At 35.5% G+C, this 27,166-nt stretch overlaps 1 protein-coding gene across 1 annotated transcript in view; it reads right to left on the bottom strand.

Annotated features, from left to right (window-relative positions):
- The window catches only part of LOC150081544 (solute carrier family 35 member F1-like), a 220,133-nt gene that overhangs the window by 123,167 nt on the left and 69,800 nt on the right, over window positions 1–27,166 (bottom strand). The window contains exon 2 of the mRNA XM_090380242.1: window positions 24,016–24,209. Within this exon, the coding sequence (XP_090236368.1) occupies window positions 24,016–24,209 (194 nt within the window). The remainder of the gene's footprint in view (window positions 1–24,015; window positions 24,210–27,166) is intronic.

Below are 27,166 nucleotides of genomic sequence, written 5' to 3'. Positions count from 1 at the left end.
TTACGTGGTGTAAGAACTGCCCACCAAATTAACCCACAGAAACTTTTATTTTTATTTATAGAAATTAATATCCTCCAAACCAAACTGCAATACAGAGAACTATTCCATCTAACCAACTTTTAAAGAATAGATATTTTTGTACCTGAACGAAATTACTAAAACACCAAAAAGTCCGATCGAGGCCACGCATTGTTCAGTTTCAAACTCATTCAGAGACTTCCACGTTACAGAACCTGTAGCTTTAAAAGAACCCAATTACAAAGCTGTTGGAACTTAAAATGAGATTACTATCTTCACAGACGGCGGAAAAAATAGCGGAGTTATAGAGACGTTCAAGAGAAAATGCCTTCCTTAATGAGAAATAAAGAGGTGTTCTTAGAAAGACATCGCGATGTATTGCCGAAAGAGAATTTAGTCAGATAAAAAGTAAGCGATACAATAGATAAAATTTCAAAAACAACCCATTATTTGAAAATAATATATGACGGTAGAAAAATAGGGTAACTAATATTTGATAACCGTGTGCATCTGGAAAACCTTTATGATTTACTCAAAAAAAAAAAAAAAAAAAAAAAAAAAAACGAAAATAGCAATAAATAAATTTCTGTTCATACATCAGGGTGACCACAATAAGGTGAGAGGACTTCACAAGATGGAGAGAATACAAGAACACCACCGAATTTAAGCAGTCACGTGAATTTGAACTAGTCAACTTAAACGCGTGTACTATTTCCCGGTGGTCCATTCGGAACGTTACACTGGCGAATAGCAATACACCAGATCACACAAATACTAAAAAAAACTCTATGAGATTCTTCCCGTGTTGACTCTTCTAGATACCTTTTATATATGGTAATTTTACTGTAAATGCGAAATACGCAGTACTGACGCATGAGCAGTTTCTACATTTAATCACCTTTTTCGAGGGAAACGGAATTTCTTCGAGTTTATGTTCGCTACACGTCTAAAATCAATATACAAAAGTGGGTATATATTTGCAATAAAACCTCACTAGCTTCGACTATCTTTTTTTATGCACGTATTTATGCAGAAAAGAGATCTTTGTTACCTAAACAAAAATTTAATGAAAGACTTTTAAATTTATTTCAGAAAGGTTTTACAATTATTTGTAAAAGAAAAAAATATTCAAAAGGTAAAAAAAAACAAAAAAAAAGAAGGAAAATTAATACATGAAAACGAACCCGCAATACAATAATAGAATACAGTACTAGACTTTAATCAACAGAAAGTTTTTGATTAAAAAAAAAAAAAAAAAAAAAAAAACACAATTCGGAAGGTACTAATACATCTGATTACATTTATAGTCATTAACGTTTAAGACATTAATTAAAGTTTATTGTATAAAAAATCGCATCATTCGAGTTCTATTTAATTTGAACTCATCGGTATGAAATCAAGATGGCGGCAATAGCAGACATTACTTATTATCTGCGCTAAGAAATATTAAGGAAATACGATTTCGATATTTACAATTAAAAAGGGATGCGCTTTTCTAAATTGAAAAATAAAATGCTGGTACTCAAGTACTCTTTTCCTTTTCTGAGCTAAATAGACAGTTTTGACATAGAAATATTTATTTATGGTATACATGTTCAGAACTTACATTCATTTAAGCAAAATATATTTTAAATTATTGTCTTAATATTCCTCAGCCCAGACGAGCCTTTCAAGTAACGCTTATCTCCGACATCTTTATTGTTATTCATGTATCAGGATATAAACTTAGTTTGAGGAATGCCCAGCGAAATTTGTCTTTAGAGATGTTGCTAATGAAAAGATTCATTTGCATATATTAAAATTTATTTTTCTTTTTCAGAAATTGTGTGATTTTATTAAATATTGTGTATGAAGTTTTGCGAATAAATATTTGGAATTCTGTTTTTAATTATTTTCGTTTCTGAAAGAGAATCATAAATTCATTTTAGATTTTCTTTTGGAACCAGTAGAAATTAAGATAATCTTTACAGATTTATTTATAGAACAATAAATACGTGTATCACTTTAATGAAAGAGTTATATTTCGATATCAAAGGTTTCAAGCGGAATTTTAAAATTTGTTTAAAAATGCTTCAGCTAAAAAAACAGAGAGAAGTTTCTTGAATCATCCTAATTTAGGTATGTAGTCACACTATCTGCATGTTAGAAGAAAATGTTTTGGTCTAACGCAACTAATATTCTAACTTTATATTACAGTAAATGCAAGTATGTTACCTAACTGCAAGTTTCATGACTGAAAGCACACATCTGGTGCAGTTCACTTCCTATACGAGAACGGAATTTGCATAGAACTTCCATTGAACTCTGTAATTATAATCAACTCTAAGTATATCACGTAGCCACGAGCTGGCGAAGATGCGATACGTATTCTTGCTCTAATGTGCGCGAGCTATAATATCTTGTAATTACAGGTCTGTAATCACTGCTCTGGTGACTCCTGGACACCTCCTTTATCTTACCGCCGATAAAGAGAAGGTAAAAAACGAAACAAAACAAAAGGAAGATGTTTGCTCGAGCTCCTAGATGGCACTTCGGTGGTAAGAATTCTCAACACCATCCTTCAATTAGTTTTTCAAATACTCTTCGGCTCATAAAATGGCGCAGCTATGAATTTCTGTTTAAAATCGTAATTGTAACCCTACACTTAATTATATGTGTGTAATTGTAAGGGCTTCCTCCTCTAGCTGCATTGCATTTTTAATAGCAAAGTAGACCATAATGGCTGTGGCCTTATCTGTAAACTAGTGTCGCAATTTAAAGGTAACAAAAACGTGTACTATCAATTACTTAGACCTAAGAGGTTTTTTTTCTTGTTTTGCGTTTCTGGATTCATCTACATTAGAAAGTGTCATATGATTTAAAAAAAAAAAAAAAAACTTGAGCAGTTTTCTCCCGGAGTCTTACGAGAATTATTCTAGGTATTCTCCCTTTTACTCAGTCATGTTTGCAGTAGCTTTAAGAGAGGTGACCTTTAACATTTTAAGTAATTCGCTGTCTCTAGGAGAATTAAACAGGGAACAGCCGAGAGGATCTGGCTTTATAAGCAAACACGGAACCATTTTTGTTAGCTAAAAGGCATATTTTTAAGTGATTTTAATATATTCTTTGCTGTTAATTTTCGTGTGGCTTTTGATTTGTGTGAGTCTGGAAATAGTACGAGTCGTAGATGTGAAGGCACTCCTTAATCTAGTAGTCACTTTAAAGTTACGTGAGAGAGAGAGAAATTGTGCAAAAGAAATTCGGAGAAAAAAAAATATATAAAAGGACTAAAAAAGAATTTCTTAGAACAAAGCCTGTAAGGCTCTTCACCGAAAATAAATTCTTTTATCCCCTCCCCTTCTCTTTGCGCTGATATACCGCCCTCGTTCGTCAAGAAGTCACGTAGAGTAGACCACCTGTTCCCTGTTGGCTATAGCTGTGTTAGGATCAAGCCAATCTTTTTTTTTTTTACTGAATCTATAAACGCTTTTAACTTCACTTCTAAAACTTCTTTGTTGGAAAAGAGTTTTTTTTTTTTTTTTTTTTTAACACACAGGCATGAAATTGTAATCGATTCCGGCAACACTATTTTCTCAGTGTTGGTCTGAAAAGGAGTGCATGCTCTGAGGAAGATCATGTGATCTAAGGCTTTCTTGTCCTGTTTGTTGTAGCGATGAAGAGTCATCTGCACACAAGCACTCCAATGAACTGTGCAGAAATGTATGCGGCGTGAGAATATTGACATAAATACAATGGCAAATCGACAGTTTGTTGCTCTGTAAACGTCTGCATTAAATTTTGTTTATGAGTAAAAAAGCACTTTGAAACTACTAAACATCTGAAGACTGTACTGCGAATAAAGGCTGATGATTGGAAATTATTTTTATTTGAAAAAAAAAAAATAAATAAATAAATATACAAGAGGCAGATCGCAAAAATAAATTCATTTGGTAATAAGGCAAAGAATAATCAGTGTAAAAGTTTAATAACAGGTATGCAGCAGCTTCCGTTAAGTAATTTTTATAAAAATATGGTTGAATTCTTAAGTTAATTACGAATAATGTTATATAAGATTATTTTATTAATTATTAATTTTAATGATCACTAAACATAAATTAATTCAGATACTTTTCTTCAGGCATACAGCGTTTTATAATAGCAGTATGCTACAGATGGCGGGTGCTGATGTAGGTTGTATATTTATAGCTGGACCATGTTAAGTTCCTGGAGCAGGATTACTTCACACCGATTTTTTTTCTTTTTTTTTTTTTTCAACTTACTTTTCACAGCTACGCAAGTGATTTCAAGGAAAGAGGATTACGCGATACATTATATTTGATATTTGCAATTAATATCGATGACTCTATTTTGCTTATGTTTTTTGTTAAAGCTAAAGCCGCAATCGTTTTAACAGCTTACAATACTGGATAATGAAGATTATACGCTGCATTTACAGAAGTGGATAATCTCAGAAGATTAAATCCAAATCACTTTGCAAAGTACTACTAGTTCTGCAATTTTTTTAAAAAAATTTTAATTGCTTGCTGCATTACATCCCATTTGAACATTCCATTATAAGTTGCTAATTATTATACTTCCTGATACTCTAAATGCAAATAATCCTCATAAACAGAATATATATTTTTTAAATAAGGTTCCTCTTACTACGAAAGCTTTACCCGTACTTTTCCAGTTCTCAGATATTCTTCCGCTGATTCTTTTCACAAGAAAGCTGAAAAGAATATTAAAAAAAACAGTCGCTGCAGAACGTATTAAGAAAAAAATTAACTTCAAGTAGCTACGTGTATGTAATATGTGCTGCGAAAGTGCACTCACTTCTGGAACATCACAGTTATTGAAGTGCTAAGAAAATGGACCATTTTTTATTGTTCAGCCATTTCACAAAGCGAAGCTTAGACTCTCGGTCATTAGAGAACTATTTCAGTCTATCACGTGCTTTAAAGATTTGGTCACGCCCAAATAGAGGATCCAGTAACACGTGATGAAGGTGATTTTAAAGACTTCATACTAGTCTGTTACTGTTACGCTAATAACTAATTTATTTTTTTCATTTTGATGAGAGACTAGTAAGTCCTGAAACAGGCTGCCAGTTTCCTTACTTAAATAAATGGCAATTTTGACTCTACAATTTGTTTGAAAGCAGTGCAATACCAGGGAAACTCGTTGTGAAGACAAAGATTGTTCTGGCGTGAGCGATAAGACCATTGCGTAGGCAGTTGAAACTCTGATGGCTGCCAAAACCCATGAAAGAAGCAGTCCACCAAACATCTATTATGAAAAACGCAATATTTAAATAACAGCGGAACATGGATTTATACAGAAGTCATTAACAGAGGAAAAAATGAACACGAATATTTCTCATTATCTTTTAGTTCTTCGCCTAACTAATTTTCTATACCCATATTCATTCAGAGGATATCTGTGGGAGCATTTCAGCAATCTATCTGTAACCGCTAATATGAGCCTGAAGCGTGGTTTATTGACGTTATACAAATGGTGTTATGAAGTTCCAGCAGCCGTCGGCAACATGGTTTTCTTTTTAATATTCCAGTCGAATGTCTATAATGTTCTACGATATAAGCAATAACGAATACATTGTGTAAAAACAATATAAAACATTAAGATTTAAGTTACAAGATTTCTTCCATCCCTTTATCACATATCACAAACAACTGTTGCTAAGTCATAAAATACTGTTCTGTCGAACTTGTATTTATTAAAGCAAATAATTTCCTAATTCAGTATTTTAAAATTATTAGTAGTTGTCTTACTGAACAATTCTTCTCTCAGCTAAACCACAATCGTGATCTCTTCCAGACCTCTGTGTGTACGGAAAATAGAATTTTCGAGTTACCGTTAATTAAATTCAGCAGGAAATGATATAAACTAAACAACATAACCACATCCGAGATTGTAACACAACATAGGCATTTTAAAACGCGTGCCTTAGTGTATTTTTGCAACACCATCTGAGCCAAAATAAATCTTTGAATTACTTAAATTCAGGTGGTCTGCTTACAAAGCGCCTTTGGATATTTAATTTGCAAGTAATTACATTACATCCGTGAGTTACTGGTGTATTTCTCATTTAGTCGAGGGCTGTGTTTTCTTAGACTTATCAGCAAGCTAGGCGCGAGCTAATATTACGGCTCGTGCTTGAAACTTTCCTGAAAGAGCACATCAAACTTAATATTAGAGGCCAGAAGAAAGGATGGGTATTTATGGGGCCGGGCAGTTCAGTTTTCATTAAACATGTGGAAAGTTATATTGAGAGAGAGAACCTTAAACTAGTTAATCTCTCTCTGCTAGAAAGCATATAAATACTTGTATTTTTAAGATCACGAAAGGTTTTACAACCTAATATTAAGTATAAAACTGTTAGTAAAACCTTGGCCCACCATATTGTGATTACGAGAACTCTTATTTCTATCCGTTAGAATAGAATCATAGCTGAGAGAGGCCTTCTATTGAAATGCTGACTTAATAGAAATGAAGCAGCTTTTGTTTGATAGACATGGGCTATGGCTTCCAGAAATACAAAGCTAACCTTCTATCCAGTTGTAATTTCAGTGTAACCTGTATGCTTTATTTTAAAATCAGTTATACTAGCTAAATAATAGTCCGCAATCCATAAATTTCAAAATTATCATAAAGCCAAGATAATATTACTTACATTTTGGGCTTATAGTTGATTTACAATGCACTGAAATCTGATCATAATCACGGTCACGATTACGAAATATCGCCCTAACAATTTCAAATTTTCACAATTCTCATAATCAAAGTTCAAAGAAGATCAGAAGTTCTCAGATGTCTAAAGAGTAATCATTTGCATCACGGAAATACTACAAATCATATGACAGTGTCGACTTAAAGCACTACCCTTCAGTCTCTTCTAATGGATTTACGCAACATTATGCGCAAATTTGAGATGATAACTTCACTGGAAGTATACAACATTTGTATAATTTAACAAATTTCGTAAAATGTGCTCAATTCGTAAGTATTCCAATACTTTTAATAACATAGTAAATAAATTTCCAAAATTTCCTACCGAAATATTTTACGAGGGGAAAAAACAATACCATATTTCTTTCTAGGAAGTTTCTTGGAAAATTTGCATTCCTAGTAGTGTTTTGATTGCTTAGAACTGTTTGTGTCTGTTTTTATCTTCTTCGTAGTCTCCGGGTTAATGTTTGGATTCTTATTTGCATACCCCTAGTGTTCTGTTTTCCTCCAATGTTAATTTATGGCTCTGCGTGTTTCTCTTTCTGTAATGTGTTCTGTGGTCCTCTTTATTAGGTACTTGAAGCATTGTTCAATTGGGAGTTCCAAATTTTGCATTATAACTCCTTCAGGAATTGTGTAAATGTTTCCCTTCGATGCATTTTACGTTTTTTTTTCTTTCTTTTTTTTTTCTTTCTGTGCCATTTCGAGAGCATGCGTTATTTATTATCGTTCTTTCTGTTCATTGCAGGAGTTTCAGAATTAAAATAGTTACTGTAAATTTTAAGAACCAGTTTTTAAAGGTAACATTGCTTTGTACTAATATCAAATACGATATAAGTGATGTGACCTCTTAAAAATTTAAAAAACATAACAATAATGACACATTTTATAATACTAGAAGGCCAAAAGAAACTTACAATAAGGCCCAGGTGTAAAACACAAAAATAAAACCAAGTCAGTTCGCCATATGTGGTGAGCCACCTACAGTCACAGTCAAAATTTTTGACAGCTGGCTCACAACCCCCGATTTCTGCCACCAAAGGCCTTCTCCAGTAAGGCCAAGGTTCAATGAAATATCACCCATCAATAAGGTGATATTTTAAAATGTAAATTCAATTAGGAATACTTTAGATTCCATCGAATAAACTCTTATTCTCAAAGTACTGTCTCATGGATTTATGTCTCATAGATTCACATAATTAGAGCTTGTGTGGCTATACTATTCGACAATACAAGCTTCGCCTTTGTCCACTTAGCTTCAAGCCATACGCAATCCTTCGAAGAAACAATGGTTACTTTATAATACCAATCCACTCTTCTTGACTTCGCATTTGTTTAGAGATAACAAAATATTTGTTTAGAGTTTTACTGGACTATCCAGTAAAATTATTAACGAGTATCGTACACGCAGTGCAATAGTATCATTTGAGTACGTGGAAGTATAAATAAAGCAAGCATAGTTTACATAAGAATCACAATTAAATCATAACTCATATTACAAATACCTCCACTATAAGTTTCTTGGCTTTTGCACTTCTTTCATTCACTATGCAATAGTTAGAAGGTACAGCGTATTCCCAAAAAGCAACTTTTTTCTCAAGTCGAGTAATTCAGGCTCAATTCTGTGCATCTAGCTTCTTTAAAATTTTGGAAGAGGCATTAATTCTATTTATTTATTTTTATCTGTTTATTACAAATCAGCCTGGCACAGCCATAAGGATGGATCATAAATGCGTACAATTTCTTGTTTATACAATTTTCTACTTATTCTAATAAATCTCTATTAATTTATTAGTTTAATTAATACGTATCTAATAAATTAATACGTTTACAACTTTTTCTTTCGATACTTGTTACAAAAGACATGCTTACTGCCAATTCCTTTCTTCTACATTAAAGTTGCTTATAGTTTACGATCCTAGTATTGCTAAGGAAAGAATTTTGTAAATTCTTTCCTTAGCCAAGATAATAATTATTAGTCTTAGATATATTTTTATACCTTTGAAAGTCCTTCAAATTAGTGTCCACTATTTTTTGACACCTCGGAGATAAGACTAGACTGACATCTGGTCTACCTCAGCACCCTGTTGTAATTTCATAACCGCTTTCCCAAGGTTACATCTTCACAATGTTCATTCAGGATATTTGAGTATCTCAAATTTCATTGTATAACTTTGTATGTTTCTTTAAGTATATATCTATTCTATACGGTTTGTACTCCTTAAATTTTCTTTAAACTTATCTTAAAGTGGTTTTCTAAACCAAATGTATTTGCAGAGAGAATTCTCTCAAGCGCAATCATTCGTTTAAATTCAATTTCAGTTTATTTATTGTTTTAATCAGCTTCGATACTCTGTTTCTTGCAATTTATACCAATTTACACACTAGTAATTTGATTGCCTCATGAAGTTCCTTCCATATGTAGGAGATCTTCTCAAATGAAGTTTCTTAATTGATATGATAACCCCTTCTTTGACAAAATTGGTTGAATATACCCTTTTCAATTTCTCTCCTTTGGCATTTTCTTTTTCTTCTATTGCCACGTAGCATATTCATTACTGCCTAATCATTTGAGAAGATCTCCTTATTACAAGTTAAGTTTATTACAAGCTTAATGGCTTGTAACAAATCAAATTCTCTTACAGATGCCAGTCAATATCCATTATGCAATCTCTAGAAAATCAGTCATCACAAACTTGGCAGCAACCACTGTGTCCATTCTTCAAGAATTTAAACAAAAAAAAAAAAAAAGAAAAAAAAAAAGAGGATAACCATCACCTATCTTGATATCCAAGCAACATTTATGCCATTTCTGCCTTATACCCCTTACAACAACGTCAGTAACATTACATAATCATATACCACATCCTCTAACAACTCGCTCCATGAGAGGACGCTTATATTACATGCCGATAACTGCAACCTATTACGCACCATCACAGCAAGCATTCCATAGGTAGGCGTACTTTGAGGTATACACAACATTAATCGCACCACTGATTTCATAAGGATATAATGTTGTCGTTTATTTTGACGACTTCAAGCTCCTACCAAATATCACCTCCTTGAAGACAATCCTGTACAGATTTCTAATATCTGAAATACAACTTTTAAGGATCTTGAAGTAGGCTGCATATACCTGACAGGCTTTAATCTCCACATCAATCCAATAAAGGCCACACGAATAGTCTTCTCATTGAAACTCTGCCCTTCACAATTGAATCTTCCCCTTGGTGGAACCAGCGTATGGAATGTCCAAATTTATATTGACTTCGGGGTAGCCTTTGATGCTAAAATGTTATTTATGAGTCACAATGGCATGATAACTACAAGCATCAATTTAGTTGGCCCATGAGGTGACACAGTGGTTTAATCACGCGTCCTCTCATAATGGGTGAAAAAGAGCTATGTTTGAATCTCATCAGTAACAGGAGGAATTTTTTCATGGGCTTTATTCACACCTTCGTTGAACTCACACCTTCGGTGAGGGTTGCACATCTTTTTTTCCTTAGAAAAAAATTCAACCGAAAAATACAGGGAATTACAAAAATAATATACTGATTCCTCAGAGCTTTAGTTGATTTAGCGTTTAACATACACTTAACCCCCCAACTTTCGGTTCGGTTAGTCCTTCATGCAACAACTGCTTCATGATGAAAGGAGCTAGTATTCAGGGACAAAATGAATAGGCAGTAATTTTACCACTGGTTGTATGTGTGTCCGTGGTTTATTTGTACATCGTAATTTAAAAATCACTAATATCTTTATTTCACCAATTGCACTAAAACAGGGAATTCCTGGTATTCCTTCGCAGTGAAGGGATTTGCGTGTATTTTTATGGGTCACAATAAATATTACTTATTTAATTTTATAAATAGCTGTTGCGACTTAAATGAAATATTAATACAGTGTAAGCAAGGAGATTCCAAAAGGAGAATCTGTTAATCAAATACCATTAAAATTATCAATTCAAAAGAGTCAATATATCTCGCTGCATTATTTCAAAAATGAAATTAAGTAGGAGACATGCAAAGAATACTTTTAAAGAACCGTTTTCACTAGTTCAAGGCGCCCGTGGGCTTCGGAGACAAGTGACCTTGTTGCAGATATGCGAAGTACAGAGACTGCTGATGCATAGAAAGCACACTTGTAGCATCGTCAGACTAAACATCTTCGGTGTAAAGATAGATCTTTGTTACCCCAGGGCGTACGTCTGTGTAAGTGAAGCGCAATGGTAGAGCACACAAGGTCTCTACACAGATTGATGTCTGTAATGTAGCTGAAATCCGTTGAGATTATGGAAAAACAGGAAGCCGGCGGAAGTTCTTAAAAAAGCAAACCTCGCAACGTCGGTGACAAATACACAGAAGGGTATGAAGGAGAAGCTATGGGAATAAAACGAAGAGAAGACAAGATAATGGAAAATCCATCTTCGTTTGGTTAAGGGACACCTATGAGTTCGGAAACGAAGAGTCATTTTACGACAATTCCGTTAGTCTACGAGTTTAGTAAAAGTGCTGTGCCATTTGGACGAAAGCTATCTGATGGTTTGTGAGAAGAGTTATCAAAGACAAAATCAATTATAATTGGAAAATTCTGCTCTGAAAAATTATTAACAAACTTGATATAGCTGGAAGTTTACATTTAGACTTCCGGAAATATTTATAGTTTCATGCTCTTTTGTGTGAACACTACGAATTAGTGTTTGTAGGGTCGAGGAAGGGGTGCTGTTGTATTTCTTCGTCTTACTGGGTTTTTTTTTAGTCATGAAATGGTCATTTATCATAGTAGTTGTGTCATTCACGCATGCAGCCTAAAGAGGTTAAACAGCACTTTTATCTGTTATCCTGGTGTCGTGCTTTGAAAGTTAAAGTTAAAAAAAAAGCGAACGAACTTTTCCCCCCCTCTTTGACTTGTGCTGTAAGGAATTACTAAGACGACAACCCAGGAGATTTTGAGATCAATTTGTCAAATTAGGTTTCGTCAGCCCACATAAAAACATAGAGGTCAATGTAGCTGCATTTACGAAACGGGTATCGTTAAGACGGGGTTAAGGGGCACCTGATTAAAAGCGGATGGAAAATACGTAATCAAAACGGCGTTGCTCACCAAAAAGAAGAGAAGGAAGAAAAGGAGAAAAAATGGAAAGGGGAAAAAAAAAAGAGGAAAATATCACAAGATAAGGAGAGAGAGAAAAACACGTAAGAATCAGATGTTGTTAATGAAGCATTTTCAATTTATCGGGAAGTTACTCCGTTTATTTACTGATCCAATAAAGCGTTTATTGTTCTTGAGGTTTGATTCTAGAAGTTACATTGCATTTCCGTACTTAGCCTTCCTGGTAGATTAAGTTCCGTCTTACAGTTGCAATTATCCCATTAACGTACAATATTTGCGAAGATCCTGAAGCACACAAGTATTAGCTAAAGTTTATGTGCGAACAATTCGCTCGTGATCTGGGAAATCTTGGCGTCTGTCTAAGTGCAGGTTAGTTCCTAACTTCGGTAATGAGTGACTGTCTACGACAGCATTATTCGGCCTGATATGATTTACCGCTGAGCCCTGCTAAGGCTGCGAACAACCAGGATACAAGAGACAATCTAAAAGGCGATGCCTTAAAGCTTCCTCGTATTGGCCTTTCACGCTGGAGTCCCACGGCAACGCTACGGAGACGACATCAGATGGTTGCCGATAAAGGGCTTCCTAATTACCCATTTCCTTGTCTAATCTCCCCGGACGGTGATCTGCTGTCGTGATTACAGAAGGCTGGGGAAACTTTCTAAGAGGATAACGTCAAAAGTCGCCTTGAAAGCAAGACTTACTACTTGATTTTCGAAGATATAATGAGGACTTTGGTGGATGATGGCAAATTCACTTTTTTTTTTTTTTTTTGACCTATCACCGTTTTCAATCCTTCGGTGGGGGAATCGGCAAAGGCAAGTCTGATTCAGAAACGCACGTTTCTGCCCACGTTCGCTAGTCGCGAGGCAAGTACCTATTACTAGAACATTGGATGTTAGAATTTGGTAGTGATCTAAACTCCAGTTGTCAAATTTCCAAAGCAGAATCCCACGATATATATATATATATATATATATATATATAGTTTCAGAAGAAGGGTCTGCTTACTCGCCTTCAAAATAGGAAAGGCTTTACTAAGTTCTTGAATCATCCAAACACCCTTCAAAGACTGGGTAAGGACGCCCATTTATCTTGAAGCATGACACTCGTATTTCTGATCTGGTGACGCTATCTCAAATGAGAATAAAAGTGTCACATTAATGGGAAGAGATAACCAAAACACCTATTCTTAGAACATTACGAATAATGGCCCTAAACTAATCGCTAATCACTTACTCGCTACTTTTTATGAAGTATATAATAAATACATATGATGAACACATAGTTATACTGTATCACATTCCTCCCGTTAGTTCAAATTGAAATGGTACACAATTAGTAGAGAAAAATCCCACCCTCTACGAGATATTTAGATACAGATACAGCGAGACCTAGAGTAACAGAAATTTACGAGGTGGTTGTTGGTTTTCGGTGCAGCAACATCTTAGGTCATATTGTGCCTAACGGGCGAATTATTTGTATGTTGTGCAAGATGAAAAACCTGCTGGAATAAGTCGCGGGAACCTTACTCCTTCTGCCTGATATCGGCTAACTGCAGACCCGATTGAAGAAGTTTTTAATAATCCCTCCAGTTTCCGACAGGATTCGAACCGAGACCTCTTCAAAAAGTGGCAAATGCCGAAACCACTATACTGTCACAGAAGGCAGAAATTTGCCACAAATATTAATTACTTAGCTAGATAGGGGGAAAAATATTAGGACTGCATGCATCAAAATGAACTCCTCAGATTAATAAAGCACCTTTGCAATTTGAGTATCAGCAAATCGTTGCATGCTGAACCCCTGTGAAAGTGAAGTGACAGGATGCATGTTTCAAACCAAACTAAGGAAAGGCCTACCATTAAGATTCCTAGTAACCCCTTCATTATGGTAATTGTTTCTAAAAAAATTGCATCTTCAGTGATAGACTGTATTCGTTACTTGCCATTCGTTTGGAGAGGTCTGGGTTCGAATCTCCGTCGGGAGACAGGAGGAATTCATAAAGGCCTCTTCATTCAGGATTGTAGTTCGCTGATTTAAAGCTGAAGGAGTAAAGTCCCCCCCCCCGTGAATTATTCTGGGTTTTTCAGCCATCACAACATGCAAATCAAGCCCGCCAATATAGACCTGTACAAACAAAATAATAATAATAATAACAACAAAAAAATTAACTATATCGCACAATATATAAAGTAGTCGACGCACTAAGGAACCCAAATCCAGTTAATTGTCAAACTTACAGAATGATACAAAATTTTAAGCTCACCACGGAATGGCGAAGTTTTTCAGAGGCAAGAATTGCCTGGTCGGTAGTGGTTTTTGTATCAATATCACGAGTTACCTAGTTTTGGGCTCCTTGGTGCAGCTAATACTTTGGATACAGATTAGACTCTTAGAATAGGACCTCACACTTCAATGAGGTTTGGCATTTTGTATGGAGCGAATATTTCAAAAGATGTAAGACCGCACCGTATATGAAAGACAAACCCTCAAATTTTATCTCCAGTGCGGAATTAGAAAAGTGTACTTGTGATTTTGATATAATTTACAGAAAGTGCGTGTGCATGTCTGTACTTTCTATCTGCATTAGATAAACATATAGCACACATATACGGACTGAAGGGCAATAGGTAGGCGCCTCCGTAGCCAGGTGGGCAGGAGCAGCAGTGCGTAGCACACGCTTCTTGATTAGACCGGGGTTCGAGCCCGTGCTCGAACATTTCTTCATGCGGAAAGGTCAGGGAATGACCACTGCATATTCCCGGAGCAATATGGCCTTAGTTGCTAATGCTCCTAAAAACCAAACAACATATGGCAATAGGTAATTGTATCTATAGACAATATAAGACACCAAAACTTGGCTAAAATTGAACTTCAATATGTTGTATTGATTCAGTACGATAGCGAATGTCACAAGTTTGTGTGTACTTATTAAGTTAGAAGTAAATTGGGAAGACTTTTTTTTATTATTTTTCTGGTAACAGAAAAAGTTGAACGTATTTCCTTTTTTTTTTTTTTCATCTAGACGACCAACTTCCCCAACAGTAATTCCACGATTCCTCTTCTCCAACAATCTTAGATCTCGCCAGGTGTAGAAAGTGGATGCGAACAAGTTCCACAAACAGCCGATGATGGTTGCGCTCGATGGGGGTAAACGCACGTTCGAAGAATCACGAACGAGACGGCGAGAGATCAATTTGCCATTGATTTTAAGAGTCTGTAAATAGCATCGGAAGGAGCACAAATTCCTCCCAGAATTCCAGTGGCTTCCAGCGTAATGCATTGTTTATAAACGAACAGCTATCTCTGATTGCAAGCGTTATTAAATTGTCCGAAACTCCGCACGGGGAAAGCTTTGTGCGGCTATTTTATCACGTGATCAGCAGCCGTTAATTTACGCTCTGAAATAACTTCGGTTAATCCTGTTTTGATTAATCTGTAATTATGTGTACTGTTGTAAACAAGCGCCATCTATATTAGGAAAGCAGCAACAAACATTGAATCCTGAAGGGAATGATATTTAGGGTTAAGTAGCTTAATAATTACTTTATCATTCTATCTTAATATTCTCTCTCTCGAGAAACAAGGAAGAGACCATTTTGCTGATTTTCTTCGAAACTAAGACCATTTCGAGTGGGACAAAGATTTATCCACATGAATCACGTGCGATGTGAAGTGCATTATGCAACGAACTGTGAAGGACACTCTGTTCAGGCAACTGAAAATCTCAAGCATCTCAGCCGACACGTTTTATGGTCAACCAGTTAAGAGAGCATTCTTCATTTCATTAACGCGCCAGTCAATGAGTGTGGTGGATTCTCAAGTCCACTCCAACTACGAGTCAATTGTTCCTGGCTTGTGGCTACAAGTTTTTTTTTTTTTTTGGCGATTTGGAGAAAACCATTTGAAGAGGTCACGGAACTGTAATTCTATTATCCACCCTGGCAGTACTTCGAAATATCTTTTAGATGATCGTCACCTTGACAACCCCGAGTTCGGTAATTAATGAAATAGCAAATATCACGAAATCAATATAAAAGGAAACATTTCTACGCTTCAGTTTCTCCTGCCCAAACCTGGACACTTAAAGGTATCTAATAATTTCCAGTACAAAAACTCTATAACAAGCCTCCATTGATTCCAAATTACCAATTATTTCTAATTTCCTTTTATTATTCATTTTAAGTTTCTATTACCAAAAGCAATTAATAAATTGTCAGGAGCAAGTACAATAGATTTATGAAGCAATTCATCAATGTAAACCATTAACCGCTTCTGCCATTGTAACGCATTTAGAAATCCATATTAAGAAAAGGGAGGATGTGTATAAAACGTATGCCCAAAACATGGCATCGATCTTCATTATGAAGAAATTTTTGTTGCTTGTTAAACTCGATAAACAGTTAATTTATCGAGGTTCAGACAAAAAACCCGTCCCTTCAAATCAGAAGTATTTCTAATTTTTTTCTGAGACAGGGAATTTTTAAAGGCCTCTTCAACTGGAGCTGTAGTCAGCCGCTCTTACCTGCGGTTTATTCCGGCATTTTCAGCCAGCCAATCACAAAATATAAAAATCGGTGAACACACATACTACTATTATAGACATAATACGACTTTTATTGCTTACGTTATCACAAAAAAATAAAATACATATATAAAATGTTATTTTATCTCATATATATTAACTCCACAATATGAGAAATGCAAAACAGTGTACAGTACTTTAAAACTATGGTAAATAGATTATCATACTATGATGATAGTAATTATATTTAGAGTTTAATGCAATTATAACACTGAATAATTAGACGTTTAAACTACAGTATTACCGTATTCTTTACGGGTGGCAATACTTTGAAAACATCCTTATTGTTCGGAGCTTGTTACATCTTTCCGAGTGGTTAGAATCTTTTTCTTATAGGAGAAGAATTCTGGACTTTCAGTAGGATGAAACAAGGATAGGAGAGGAGTAATGATGACCTCTCCATAATTTCCATCACAAGACAGCAACTGATATATGCAATTAACTCCCTGCGTCCATCTAGTACCGCAGGCTGTGATAAGATACCTCATTTCATAATTAAATGCCTTAGTCCCTATATCCTAGATGCATTACTCTCAATCTACAACTCAGTTCTTTCCACACGAGTTTTCCCTGCTCAATGGAATGAATACTCTGTGAGGCCACTACCTAAGGTTAAAGCACCAACAAGCCTAAAAGATTTCAGACCAATCTCAACTTCTTCCACCCTCCTGAAACTTCTAGAAAAGGCACTCCTTCCAGCATTAAGCAAACAGCTGATGCCACAGAAGCTGAAACAGTTCCATTTCGCAGTCGAAAATAGATTCACCATAACAAACCTCATGGCCGCACAGATATCAATTCTTCAAGCCTTCGAAAATAAATCTGAATTAGCTATAGTGTACGCCGATATTGAAGCTGCTTTTGACAGTCTAGACGTCACAGCCCTTCTCAGTCTTCTCCAATTCTTCTTCAGGATTAATGGAGACCTACTAGCTTTCCTCACCGCCTTATTGAAGAATAGAAGTGTCCACCTCACTTTGAAGAAGACCCACTTTACAAGAAAAATCAATGCAAGAGTCCCCACAAGGTGGTGTCCTGTCTGGCCTTCTCTTCTCAGCCATTCTGATTCCTTTCATGCGTCTTCGTGATGATGCTATAATATATGCCGACGATATAAAATTTCTGACCTTAATCCCACCGTCTGCAAACCCAATGGCAATTACGTCTTCCATCACAGAGAATTTGACCGACCTTTCAACTTACTTGAAGATGTTTGGATTAAACCTTAACCCTTCAAAATCTGCAATAATAATATACTCATTGAAACACCAACCAACAATAATTCAACCTTCAGTTTTAGGTATTCTCATCCCAGTAGTTACCTGCCATAAGGATCTCGGTGTCTATTTTGATCCGAAGCTGAAATTTAATGTTCACACGGAATACCTCCGGAAGCGATTTAACACCCTACGCTGGAGAGCGAAACAGCACCTACTTCATTCCAATGATGCCGCAACCACTACCAGATATCTTCAAGCCACTGTTTATCCGGCTATTTTATATGCAGCTGAGATCTGGGCATCTGCGTCGCCCTCTCTTCAAAAACCGGTGTTCTCGTGTGAATACTGGACCCTGAAATGGGCCACAAATAAGCATCGCCGACCCCCTCAATTGAGAACAACTGACATGGCTGAGCAGCTAAATGTACCCAGGCTTCCGAGGTTAACTGACAGCAGGCGTTTAATGACCTCAGTAAAAATGTACACAGGAGTGATAAACGCCCCAAACATCTGGGATTTCTGTCAGTGGCACAATCCTCCGCCATCCTTGAGGTCAGAGCCCACACTAACCCTCAAATACAACCGGCTGAAACTGTGTAGTCGGTTCCTACCTGCCCAGGCACTCCCCAAAATTCAGGCACTGCTCCGTCTTGGAGTCGACCTACAAAACATGGCTACCGACTACAAATACCGTCACATGCTCCTCGAGTGGATTACATCGGTGGAACTGGGATAACTTCCTCCATATGACGTTCAGTCCTCATATTTTCATTATTATAATTTCATTTTTACATGTTTAATTTGTGTAACTAATAATTTCCATGTAATGGTAAAAAATGTTTTGCCAATTAATCTCAATATTATAATGTAAAACTCCTGGCCATGTCGTCATGATGAGTATTATTGTCTCTAGTACATGTTCTGTACTTATCAGCAATAAAGAATTTATATATAATCAAAACTGCGTTGCTCACAAAAAAAAAAAAAAAAAAAAACGAAGGGGCTAAAACTTTTTGTTTGCAGCAAACTGATTCAGATCGGCATCATGGTGCTGTACTTCGGCTAACGTTTGGAAGGAATCCCAAATAAGCGGTGATGTGATCTTATTTTTAATAATGGCAGGTAGGCGCTGACCCTTATTGAATTTGCCAGTGTTGGTGTCTAGTCCTGGGGGTAGAAGGCAAGCTTTCCAGTTTGCACATTTAAGGAACCAGAATTCTGATGCAAATATATATATATTTTTTTTCTGTTATTGAAGCCAAATGATGTCTACACTTCCGCAGCATTCAGAAACGGAGGATGTTGTCTTAGTGTGGATGAGTTTTTATATACGCCATTTTTTTTAGAAGTTCATATGTTAAATAGCGTGTAAAATAGCTTCGGAAGGGGGAACCAGTTTCAATTTTTACAGGATCATGGATTTCTCCAAGTGAATCACTTAATGACAACCGTATTGAATGCGTCTTCTTTGCAACTTCTCTAAGTGAATTAACTAAGCGATGGAGAGAATCCATTCATTTTCACCACTTTGCATCAATACCAGACAAATTATAACCGCTGGGGATTTCACACAAAGTGAATTTTTAGCCTTAGTACATACTAACATACGTCAGACTGTTCGGAGCTGGCAATTTCATTCACGTACAGGCCACGAAGGGGAAAATGCTTTTCCTTTATTTTAATGCTCAAAACGTGCAGAGAATATCCCTTCCCCTTTTCCCAAAGATCCGATAGCTATCGTACCTTGACACATTCTATGGTTTACGCAAATGCGTAAGCATACAAATAGCTGCATTGTCGCTACTGAGAAACAGGCACACATAAACCAGGCACAAATCGACTTTCATAATTCGCCGTAGAGATTCAATCTGCGTACGTTTGTAACTTATTGTGATACGGATGAAATCTTACTTTTACGACCGCCATATCAGGAGGCAGTTTAGCAACGGGGTGGGGAGAAAAGGGTGGTCGAAAGTGGTCTGTGAAATACTTGGAAGTGTCAAATGTCTATATTTTCTACAGAAACGGAAATAATGCATCCCTTCATGAAGTTATTTAAGTCTATATGGTTAAGTGTTCACATAAACATATAAACTTTTAAAGCCATTTATGTCGAAGGATCCCCGAAAGATATCTCTGTCCTCCTTTCAAATGACAATAAATCATCAATATTCTTATAAAACCCAACTGAGTAAACACCTTAAATTTCTGAGATAGCCAGCTTAAACCCAGACATCTAACCTCTCTCTCCTTCCCCGAAAGAAAGTTTTTTTTCAGGTTCAGGAATGAATTATAAGATTATCGAGTTTGGCGTCTTTCCCTTCTTTTCCTCAGTGAAGGTCTGCATTACTTGCAACGTCCAGTTTATCAATTTCGATTAGAAAATCCTGAAATCTTAAAATTATGCAAAAGAAGAACTGCAACACCACTTCTTTCTTAAGATTCGCCAGGCAACTGTCTAAAAACAGATTTCCAATAAGAAAGGATAATATGAAGAACTGCTGGAAGAAGCTCCCTCATGAAGAACACGAATGACAACAAAACTGTGAAGTTATTTAATGATCTTTGCTTTTCTTTTAAGTCTAGAATTTCCAATAAGGCATGGATTTTCACGGGACATTAAGTGAAGAAATTAAACGCCTTCCTGTCTCTATTGAGTCATTTCCAAAGGGAAGAAAGAGGTTCCTTTTACGGAACATTACCTATAACTGAAGGATTTTATTTATTTTTTCCACCCCTTTAATTATTCGACTAGAGACACGTGATGTATAGCCAGCACGTTAACTGGAAGAGAACGCTTTCGTTGAAGCTTATTTCCACAGTTAATTTCTTCTTTGCAAGGATTTTGAATACGGCATTAGAAGAAAACGTAGACTGTAAAATGGAAATGTGTACAAAGTCTGGAAGGAAACTTTAATTCCTCCGCACAAGTCAACGTCAATCCATTTGTCTAGTTGAAGTTTGCATCGAAACTAGCTGTACGTTCACTACAGTCGAGAAGCGCCCTCTATCTAGTGTTAATCAACGGGTGTAATGGAGGCAATGAACTTTGCCCAGTTACTGCAAGTTCGATATTTCCATCACGAATATCCATAAGAGGCTCTATAGTGCTGGTTTACTGAAACAGACTAGATTTCGGGTTATTTGCGTTTACGAATCGGTTTCCTTTGCAGCTACCAGAAGCGCCACCTTGCGATTGTAGCTGTAAACAAGTAAACTGAAAACGAATTAGACTTCGTTTTCAATTTACTGAATTTTAAATCATAAAACAAATTCAGATTTTATCCGACAGCCTCAGGGTAGGTTCACTGAGCTTCGAACTGTAAGTAATCTGACTAATCATTAAAGAATATCGCAGTCCTTGCTTAAGTACATTTCTTTTTGCCAGCGATAACTACAGCTTCTTTGGAAATCCATCGTGCCTTCTGACGTCATCTCCTACTTTCGTTCGCTTCTTTGCTTTCTTACTTTTATCAATATTCCGTCGGTATTTATGGTTGTATGAAAGAGCAAATATGAACATCTCCATAAGGACAGTTTCGATTTTTATCTGGCCTTCCTTTTTCCTTCCGTCTTACGGTGCACTAGCAGGGGAGGAAAGAGGATCTGAGACGACGAGTAATGATGCTATATTGGGTTCACAACAAACAAATTTTCAATTTCTCTAGCGAAGCAGATGCTGCTGGGTCGCATGCTTTCTGTCGTATTTCAGTTGCCAGCTTCATATCTACTGCTGAATGAATAAAATCATGTGACGCTCGGCAGCAAGAAAATAAGCAAGGGATTATTATCTTCTAGAAGAGTTTGAAGGGAGAAACTTAATAGTTAGGAGTTGTTTCTCAACTTAAGTTCGCTTCTTGACTTAATTATACTAGCACTTGAAGAAGTTCTTCGCATTAAAAATAACAAAACAGATCTGTTAGTCGACCTTTTTTTTTTTTTTTTGCAATAATTTCCAAGGATGTAAATTTTCGTGCAGTTTCCATGGTTACCGAATACGTTCGATGGGTACTCCAACAACATAAATTGTTGTCTTTCGACTCTTGCTGCAAGCAGTGTTGCCAACTCTTAATAATATTTCCCGCTAGCCGCATACTCAAAATCCGCTATTTTTAGCACTTGACCCGCCAAATTTTTTGAATTTTCATTTGTTTGTACTTTGTAGTGAATAAAAACAAACAAACAAATAGTATATATAAATAGTTATTTATTTTTCTGTTTTTAATATAAAATCAATATCTAAAAATCTAAATTAATTTCGAAATTCAATACCTCCTCATCATATGCTTCTTGTGTACCTATTTTGCGAAGCACTTCTTCAGGTAAAACATAATTTTTACAACACTTTTCAACTCTTTTGAGCCCATATCGTACTGATAAGATTGCATTAACCGTGCCAACACTCATTCTGTTGCGTGTTTTGTTTTTTACTAGATTTAAGTTGCTGAATATTCTTTCCACATCTGCATTGGATAATGGCAAAATTAAAATACCCAATGCAAATTCGCTAATTTCTTTAAATGGATTTTTACCGCTTGCATCTCGATATTTCGAAACTTCTGACCAAAACTTCACTGTTTTGTTGATGTTTTCCCATTGAACGAGAGTAATGTTTATATACTGTTGCTCAATTTTTTCAATTTCTACTTCAGACAATTTTAAATTTTGTAATAAATTTATCAGTGGTTCTTTTTGTTGCTTTAATATATTTTTAACTGAGATTAATGACATTTTTTCTAATTCTTTTATGTTGTCCGGAAGGCGTTGTTTTAATTTTTGATACAAATCAATCAAGAAATTACGGCATCTCTCTCTTATTGCCATTTCATCTGTTGTCGTTGTGATAAGTTTATTCATTATTAATTCATTTATTTTTCTTTCAAATTGGTAACCTAAATATTGCTTAGGGTCTAAATAATTATTAATGTCCTCTTCTATCCTTTCAATATGTGTATTTGATAAAAACATTTTATTGGCAATCATCGACAATAGCATGTTTGAATCATGTAGTGATAATGTAGGATCGGCAGTATTTGATTCAAAAGATTTGTTTACTCTTTGTACTTCAGATAAGATAGGTTTTAAAATAAAAGATATGCTAAATTACTTTCATCTTTGAACATTGAATAAAGAAGTTCTGCAGTATAACATTTGTCAGTCAAACGAGTTATTTCAAAATGAGCTTTTAATTCAATATACTGTTCTAAAATTCTTGTTATAGCAACTTCAATGGATAACCACCTTGTTTGACACGAATGAACTATCTTTTTCGGATCTGCACAATCGTTTATGGCACTGTATAAATATTTGAATTGATTTTGTCGGCTGGTGGATTTACTAAACGCACGATTTTGCATTGCAGGAGGGTTTCTAGGAATACAACTATCGTGCTATACGAGGACTGACTATACTAAGATATTATTACACTGTGGTTATTAGAAATAATTATTACTTATTACTCTTATTACTTATTGCTCTGTGGTTATTAGAAACGTTGAAAGAGATGTCGGTAATTCGGATCGCGTTTCTTGGAAGCCAAACAAATACGACGAAGAAAAATTATCCAATGCCATTCCTTCGCTGTTTCAAAAAAAGGCGTCATTAGAATTTTTTCCACATTTTTAGATTTGATTCAACAATTTAAAGCTATGACCCAATGATCAGGTCGTTTGACCGCGAGCGTAACTACGTAAAATTGTTGGGGTTCTCCTCAGGGAAATCCAGAATAATATAAAACCGATTCTTCGCTTTATAAAAAAAAAAAAACTATGAAATATGATATCCCTACTATTTCAATTATGAATTATTTTTATTGTTAATTAAATAATTAATTGAACAATTAATTTAATATTTCTTAAATTAATATTTCTTAATATAAATGTTACATTGCCAAAATACATAAAATACATTTATACTCTTCCCGCTAAAAAATCCGCTATCCGCTATTTCATATTTTTATCCGCTAAACCTGAAGCAATTCCGCTAAATCTAGCGGGAAAACCGCTAAAATGGCAACACTGGCTGCAAGAAGTACATCCCTTTTCATTCTTGTTAATTATATTTGATTTTACTGTTAATGAACAACCGGTAATGGCTAATTCTGGCATAAACAAAGACATTCTCTAATAGTAAGCGTTTATCTATACCTAGTTAGAATTAAACGAGCATACAAGAAATAATTTAATTAATTTATACTTAAAGTAAATGAGTATAGATTCTCTTACTGATATGTTATTTTATTATTAGCATTTGACATAATGTTTTACGTTCATGGACACTGATATTAAACATAGCGGCTAATGCACTTTTATATTTTTGTTTTTGTTATCAAAAAGCACTTACCTGGACACTTGTTAACGTTGTAAATTGATAGGCTTTAACAAGCAAAAAATTGGCCTCGACGTCAACGGCTGCTAGAAGGAAATATTTCCATCCTCGCGCCCTCAACACTGGAATAAGGCCCTGGTCTCCTGAGCGACACGCAAGCCACGTGGTAAAAACCGTACACAGCAAGACGTAATTGAGGAAGCTCTGAGCTTGGGAAATATGCAAAAGAAAAAGTATACTGTTAAGTCATTGCATTGAAACTTTCGGTAAACAGATACTTTTTCTACAATAAGATTCAGGCAATAATTAATGATTGTTATGTTTAATTATAATGCAATAATTATAATGATTGCCTCCTCCGAATCAAGGAGGCAATCATTATATTTATTTTAGATATAAATATGACTTGGCAGTTTGCTCATCGAATCCTGACCAGTGATAGACATGAGGGGTGGAGGGAGGGGAAGCTATGATCAGAAAGCATTTTTCCGTAACCGATCAAAGCGCGAAAACGAGATTCAGGTATACTTTAGTTATATTAAAAAAAAAAAAAAAGCATTTTGGCAAGTTTTACGAAATCTTCCAATTATTTTTCTTATTTTAATTAATTAAACTTCCCATTTCACCCATCCATTCGCTCCAAAAGTTTGTCCGCTTCTTCCTTGAATTTATTTAAGCTATCAACTTCCACAATGACAGATGGAAGTTTGTTCCAGCAATCAACTACCCGCTGGATAAAGGCACATGTATTATATAACTGTCTTTTCTCAATTTAAGTTTATGTCCCTTCAGGTTTGTCATCTAAGTAGCAATTGTTAAAATATTTTAAATATGCATATTCGTAACTATTTCTTCACTTGTAGTGGTTCAAGTATTGACAATGAATGTTTATGACAGTAGTTATGCGCAGGGCTGTAGCGGAGGGTATACCCTCTGGATTTTTTTTTTTTTTTTTTTTAGGTGAATAGCGTATACCTTCTGGTTTTTGAAAGACTTGAAAAAAAATATTATTGAAATATTTACTGAAAATTAAAAAACAAATTTATTAAAATATATGCCGTATATATAAGCAAATAAATATGCCGTATATATATTATGCACAGTATACTCTGCTTTTCGTAATATTCATAGAGTATACCTTCTGCTAATTTTACGACTACAGAACTGGTTATGAGTACCGTAATGTAAACAGACAGACTGAGAAAATAATTCGAGAAACAACGGCCATTAACAGAGGTCACATGGCAAGCAGAAGGCAGCATTGGTTTGAGGCAAGGCAAACAACAGGTTTCTTTTCTTGCTTTTTTTAAAGCGGTTAAAGAGTGAAAGAAAAAATTAATTCCCTTCATTAACTTACCATCTGTTATAAATAATCCTCATATTTATCCATTTTAGGAAGATATTTGCATGAGTAAAACATTAATCGTGAGAATGAACCGACACGGTTTTCACCCTTCTCCGTTTTAATTTAAATTTTAAATATCGTGTTTTCCCCAATTAGCAACAACAGAACGGACAGCTGGAAAATACCTTGTAAAGAAACCTCAATATATTTCAGAAGCTGTACTTTAACGAGTAAAAAAAAATGTTTTTTAATTTATAATCGAAACCCTCTGTTTTTATTAAAGATTTATCACGAGTGAATTATGCATGAAACATTACAGTCTGATCCCAGCATTTGAATACAATTCTTATCCTTCCACCTTCCCCAGTAAATACCCATCGACTTCTCCGTCGCCATGGCAACGGTATTTTTAAGTCTTCCAGGAAGTCGATTAAGAAGACAGAGTACAAAGCTAATCAATCACTCTAGTTGGCTTCTAGAAATAATCAGTGCAACCTGAATTCATTAAACTTCTGAGACGGCGTATTTCACTTCGCATATACTACCTTCAAAACTTATTAGTAGCTTAAAATTCACACGAACGACTTGGGTACAAGCTACAGTGAAGGGAGCACCAGGATATTCGTGCGTATACATATCTGTCTCTTTCTCTCTATCTATCGTTTTGAAATTGGTATTTTGAAAGTCAGACTTTTCCCTCCTCCCAATGGCAAAGAGGGGACCAACTGAACCGAGAAGTGGCGCAAGTACGAGAGCTATAAACGCAATCCTTCGGCACGATGCAGACGGAGAAGCCATTACCTTGCAAGCGAGAACTGTCTTTATTCCATGGATGCAAGAGAATAAAAAAAATATCTCCATACACATTGTGAAGAGTGGAAAAGAAACGTCCGTCTCTTAAACCACGGATTCAAGAAAGAGTGTAGGGAAAAAAAGTGAAATATTTGCAGCAACCATACTTTTTTTCCACACTAAAGTATGGATGATGTTACAATGGCACTGAAGTAAGAGTACTCAAAAACGTTATTTCTTCCAACTGCCTCTTTCAGTTTTCCTAAGTTTGAGAAAGAGCGAAAGACAATATCAAGAATTTAGTATTCAGAGAACAAATTAGTGTTCAGTTTATAACTAGTATTATTACCGCAAATAAATTTGCAGACCACAAGGAATAAATCTCTTCCTTTTTTGCATTCTAGGCTTCTCATATCTTAAAACAAATAAAAGAAAAAAAAAAACCGCCAATGTTACAATCCACGCTCAATACAGCCTAATCATATAGGAGCGCATTGTATAGCACTCATATGAAAAGGATACCCTGCACCCGCTTTAGACGCAAGCGCAAAAGAATGCTTCTAGCGTTAAGATCCAGTAAGCAGACAAACATTATAGAAAGGTGTCCGTCTTCATCACTCTTATGATTTATGGATGAGCAAAACGGCAAGTATTTACCTAGAAGCTAAAAGTTAATCCCCACAGTTTTCGATCAGCGCCGCCTGGTGGGAGAGCTTTATTTATTTATCAAACAACCAATTGACTGACATGGGCTTGTAACCTATTAATATTCGAAGCAGAGAACCTGCAAATGCTGTTTCTCCTTCTTCCCAATCCACGGGGATAGCCAGGGAAGGCGCATCAATCGGTTTCATCCTTCCTTATTAGTTTAGAAGTTCCCTGGAGGTCTTAGGCAACCATTTACTTGTCTTAAACACCTGCCAACTCAATAGTTTTGTGAAGTACCAGAAAATTCGGCTGCAGACATCGAACAAAAGTACCTAAGGCACTGCTGGAGATAATTGGGTGTTATAAATCACCGAGAAAAAA

This window comes from Mastigoproctus giganteus, chromosome 8, assembly GCF_048544385.1.
Source record: "Mastigoproctus giganteus isolate SK-2022 chromosome 8, ASM4854438v1, whole genome shotgun sequence".
Taxonomy (NCBI): domain Eukaryota; kingdom Metazoa; phylum Arthropoda; class Arachnida; order Uropygi; family Thelyphonidae; genus Mastigoproctus; species Mastigoproctus giganteus.
Note: the sequence above shows the minus strand (reverse complement) of the source record. Positions and strands in the feature narration are given on the sequence as shown.